The sequence below is a fragment of the Mandrillus leucophaeus genome, unplaced genomic scaffold (assembly GCF_000951045.1).
Source record: "Mandrillus leucophaeus isolate KB7577 unplaced genomic scaffold, Mleu.le_1.0 Scaffold41, whole genome shotgun sequence".
Classification (NCBI taxonomy): domain Eukaryota; kingdom Metazoa; phylum Chordata; class Mammalia; order Primates; family Cercopithecidae; genus Mandrillus; species Mandrillus leucophaeus.
The window spans coordinates 1,608,482-1,613,920 of NW_012104365.1; the positions used below are offsets into that span (position 1 = coordinate 1,608,482).

Below are 5,439 nucleotides of genomic sequence, written 5' to 3' on the forward strand. Positions count from 1 at the left end.
CGCCTGGGTGCGGGTGCCGGAGGGCGGGAGGGACCGCAGGTCCCAGGACGGGGTGCTGAGCTGGGTACCCAACAGCGTCTTCCTAGGCTCTTTCAGACGTTTCCATTTGAGATATCCGTTTAACTTACGCAGCCAGCGGGTGCTTCTGTAAAAAAACGCAAGCCCTTTGGAGACAGGCACAGCCGGGAAAGGGTCCCCTTGCCCCTTGGCTCGCAGAGGGCGTCGGTGTTCGGTGCTCAGTCTTCTGGGTGTTTTCCCCGTGCTCCCGTTCTGAGATGGAAACTGTTCCACGTGCACTGAGATGCAGCTCGGTCTTTTTAACAGCTTCGTAATTATTTAATCATGTGGATTAACTTCATCCGAGGAATTCAATCCTCCACTGATGAGCCTACACTTCTATTACAAATAATACGGCAGCAAACCACCTTTGGATTAATCAACATTTGTGTAGGATACATTTTTAAAAGTTGAATTGTATGTGTAGTTAAACTTTTTATAGGTATCCTCAAAAATTTAAAATTATATTTTAATAACATTTTAATTTCCTATCTAAAAGGCACTAATTGTTTAAAAATATGTGATTAGGATTTAAATGTGAGGTGGAAAGCACCTGAAAAAAATAAACACAAGGCAATAGAATCAAAACTCAGTTGTGGACCAGAGCAGATCAAATCACATTAAATAAGCTCTCAGAGGTGTTTTAAATATTCTGCTTAGTTAGAATTACCAGCTTCTTGACAACTTTGTAACTACCCCTGTTGAACTTAATTTTGATATCTTAGTTTTTAAATTCAGAGCTGATAGATTACATAGGCAATCTAAGGTACACAGGTGTATGCAGGGATTTGAGGGGATTTTATATGTTCAAAGCTTTCAATGCTTTTGAATTCTTCATATGTTTAAGTATTAATAATGTATAACACAAAATGTAAGAAGATGGTAGAGTGTTTCAAAATTGTGACCCGACAATTGTGCATAATTATTTTCACACCTAGTTTTCCACCAATAGATTTAAGTTCCTTCATGATGGAGTTGCACACAGGAATTTTCCCAATACACTTCAAAAATTAATAGTGATGACTTGTTTACCTTGCTGCTTTTTAGTTGAAGAAAAGTGTTAGAGCCTTTTTTATTGCTTCATGTGTTCAGGAAGCCTGCAGATTATTTAGTAAACATCAGTAAACCACAACATGGAAGAAAGAAAGGGTATCACTAATTTTACTGTTAATTTTTTTTTTTTAGGTTTTAGACTGGCGTTTCATGAAAAACCGTATCAATTACAATTAAAATTTGGAAACTATGTGCAGTGGTTCACACCTATAATCCCTTCACTTTGGGAGGCTCAGTTGATGGGATTGCTTGAGGCCAGGAATTTTAGACTAGCCTGGGCAACATAGCTAGGGCCTATCTCTACAAAAAACAAAATTAGCCAGGCGTGGTGGCATGCACCTGTGCACCTAGCTACTCTATACCGGAGGCTGAGGTGGGAGAATTTTACTTGAGCCCAGGAGCTGGAGGCTGCAGTGAGCTATGATTGCACCATTGCACTCCAACGTTGGTGACAGGACAAGACCTTATCTCAAGAGAAATATCAAAATTTGGCTTTCAATTAATTCAGCTTTCTGAATCAACAAGCATTTATTTGGAATATTCTATGTAACAGGTAGAGAGAGCACTGACTTTGAAATAGATTTGAATGCTCAATTTGTTGCTTACCAGCTATGGGACTTTAGGTGAATTACAGTTATGCATTGCTTAATGATAGGGGTAAGTTCTGGGAAAGGTGTCCTCCTCAAGCAATTTTGTTATTGTGTGAATATCTTAGCGTTTACTTACAAAAACCTACGTGGTATAGTGTACTACACACCTCAGGTATATATAGTACAGTCTGTTGCTTCAAGGTTGCAAACTTGTACAGTATGTTACTGTAATGAATACTGTAGACAACTGTAACACAAGGGTATTTGTGTATATAAACACAGAAAAGATACAGGAAAACACTGGTATAATTCCATGGACCCACTGTCATATATACAGTCCCCTGATGAGTGAAATGTTATGTGGCCTATGACTGTACTTAAACCTCTCTGAGCCTTATTCTTTTCAGCTAAGAAAAAGGGGACATTGTCTCCCAGGTGGCATAACATTCCGAATTAAATGAAATCACATATTTAAAGCACTTAGCATTGTGGCCAAGCAAATAAGGCAAGACAAAATAAAAGTAAGTTTTCTTCCCCCATGTGCAAGACTTTGTACTTAGGTGAGGGTCATCATCCGGAAGGAAGCCAGACACACACTCATTACTGCCTACAGAGTGTCATTAACTGTTGCAATAGAAGTACGTTAGTGATCACATTCCCTGCATTCCTCTAGAGCTTTCTTCATATCTCATGCTGACCTGGCATATAAAATTGTATTTCCTTTTCTAAAAGACATACGCAACAACTCTGCTACTGAAGCTGAGGCACAATGACAAAATTTATTTAATTTTTGCCAAGGCTCTACATTTGTCAGTGTTGTAGAAAGGATAAGACTTGCATGTGAAATGATTTAAACAAGATTTTCTAAAGCTTGGTTTTCTGTAATTAGGCCACAAGAAAAACGTACTCCAGCATAATAGAATGGCTCACAGCTACTTTTGCATATATACTTTAATATTTAGGCTTGGGTAAAATCATTTTAAATAACATATTAAAATATGTTTGGGGAGACAACCCAGCAATTGCACAGTCCACTAGAAAATTTTACCATCTAGGCAGTATAACTGTTTTAGGGTCTGAAAGTTCTCCTTCAGCTGTTCCACAGCTTCTTTATCAACTAGGCAAATACATTTAAGCTTTTAAATTTCATAATGTTGATAGTTTTTAAAAGGCACAAGGAGGTTCACTTAATATTAAATATGTAACATTTACTTTGTATTTCATGACCAGAACCTTTTTGGCAAGTGACTTTCACATAGATTATGAGATTCTCTACATGCCTTTAAATAAAATAAATCTGGCAGCTCTTAACTCATACCTACATTCTCCGGACAATTGTCTTGCTCTCTGTTGGGGGACCAGGGGCATAGCAGCCAAGGCCCTAACAGGCTTGCTGACCTAATTGGACCGTTTGTTAAATAGCAGGAAATGTAACCAGGCTTCTCTCTCTCTTGCATGTCAATGCAGTGAACAGTGCTAATAGCCAGAGATTGTGCAATTTAGTCACAATATTTTAAGTCAAAATTCAGTGTTCTTAGATCAAAAGATACCAAAGAAAGCCATCCCTGTTCTTTGAATTATAAGAGCACAGAGGTTGCAATGATCAGAACCAACTGGTTAAAAGCCGAAATGCATCCTTTCAGTATTGATTTGACAGATGCCAACAAGCATTCAAAAATTTAGAGTTAATTTCCTGGTGACAGGTATAAAACTGATCAGATTTGTTTCAACTGTATCATAAGCAAACTTCACAAATTGGAGATGTAGTCCTTCTTGGCTTTTTTTCCCCTACACCTTAATTCTAGCACCTGTTGTCAGACCACTGTTGAGCACCAAAAGAACTCAGCCCGGAGTTCTTTGGAGTTTTAAGCGATTGCCTAACTCAGCAGGGGACAGTGGTCTTGACTTACTGGTTGATGGTTTAAAAACATAAAAGAATTTAATATTTTAAAGCTGACAAACTAGAAAATGTTAGAAACTATCTGAAGGCACAAAGTATAAAGTTGGTGGGTACCTGATAAAACGTGATGTATGTAAATACAACTCAAAACAATTTAAAAGTATAAGTATTTGTCAATTATTTTTCCTCCAGTGCTCTGGCTATTGCTGAAAACACCTTCTAGTTCCACCTTGTAACTGGACTCCCAAAAGATGAATGCTGACATCTTCTGATGCTTAACAAGAAATAAAAAGTCACCTTAATCATCAAAAAGGTAATTGCAAAGGGCACTGTTGCCTGAAATTCTCTAGTCACCTGAAAACTGAAACAACTGAGGCAAGATTTCTTAAAACATTTAGGAAGGTTAAAACTTAAACAGAATGGCCTGATAATGATCAAACATGTACAGAGAAATACATGAAATCAGAATTGTGAATGCAGAGAAATAACTGTTTTGCTAGTTTAAAAGTTTGAAGCTTTTCCCTCCTCCCTAGCTGTTAATGTAGGAGACACACAGCCTAACCAAGACAGTCTCAATGCCCAGGAATGGTTGTGTGATGACTGATAAAGCAGCAATTTCTTGCCTATTAATAGTTTCCCACGGTTAGAAGGCGACAGCCACTGGCAATCAGATGCGGTCTCAGGTTTTCCTTGTCCTGGGGCAGGAATGCCTGGAGGGACCATGATGTGGGTCACACTGTACATTCTGTTTACTGTGGGCACAAACATACAACAGAACTTTTTTTTTAGCTTATTAAATCGAGAATATTCCTGAGGAGGCATCCGCTATGGGCTAACGGTCCCAACATCACAATAATAAATAACAGCTATGTTTACAGAGACACATTCAGGGCACATGCAAAAGCTTTTCCTAGCAGGAGGACTTGGGCCTTTGCAAAACAAGCTGCTTGGGCCTCCCCAGAGGGCCCACCCTCCCATGCACCTACCCCACTACCCTGCCCCAACTCATTACACAACTCGGCCTTCTGGCCACCTGAGGCTACTTTTTAGACCAAGTGTCTCAGACGTTTCAAGTAGAAGACAGGATGGGCCGCTGCCAGGGGACCTTGCCACAGAAAATTAGGTCAGAGGACTTGCAGGGTGGCGAAGAACAACCGGATAGATGTGGGAGCCCAGCAGGGAAATGACAGGAGGCGCAGCTTAGGTGTGGAGGCTCCACGTGGCTGGTCCCCACGTGACTCAGATGAAGTGGATCCAGCTCTCTTCGCACTCCCCGCGAGGCATGTGCAGCGCGTGGTTGCGACACGTGAGGCTGTAGTCTCGGCGGTCGTTGTTGTCCCAGTACTCGGCACCCGCCACTCGGTAGCGCACCGCGAAGTGCACGCGGGAGCCGAGCTCCAGCAGGAAGGGTGGCACTGGGAAGCCGAAGGTGAAGACGTCCTCCTTGCCCTCGGGGCCTGCGGGCCCGCGCCACCGCGCCACCGCCTCGTGGGTACTGCGCCAGCCCGAGAAAGTATAGCGCACAGCCACCTGCTTCTCGAAGGCCACGTTGCACACGCGCACCGTACCGCTGATGCCAAGGTCCGAGCAAGTGACACGCTCCAGGCACACAAGCTGGCGCTGCAGGCGCTCGCCAAAGTCGGTGGCCTCGACGGGCGGCGGGAAATCGGGCACCAGGCACTGCAGGGTGAACTCCAGGTCCTGGCTGCTGCAGCACAGGTCAGAGTTGATGGCGAGCCGCGATAGCACGTGCAGCGGCACCGACGGGTCGTCTCCCGCATTGAACACCTTGACTTGCGCCAGCTCCAAGCCCAGGGCGTCGGCGAAGCGCACGCGGAG

The 5,439-nt window shown here is 42.7% G+C and overlaps 1 protein-coding gene across 1 annotated transcript; it reads right to left on the reverse strand.

Moving 5' to 3' along the window:
* Positions 1-2,459: 2,459 nt before the first annotated feature.
* Positions 2,460-5,439, reverse strand: PPP1R3D (protein phosphatase 1, regulatory subunit 3D; the record flags this gene model as incomplete). The annotated part of the gene is made up of 1 exon (XM_011992339.1): positions 2,460-5,439. A coding segment is annotated over one exon (600 nt), but the record flags the coding sequence as incomplete, so codon positions are not given.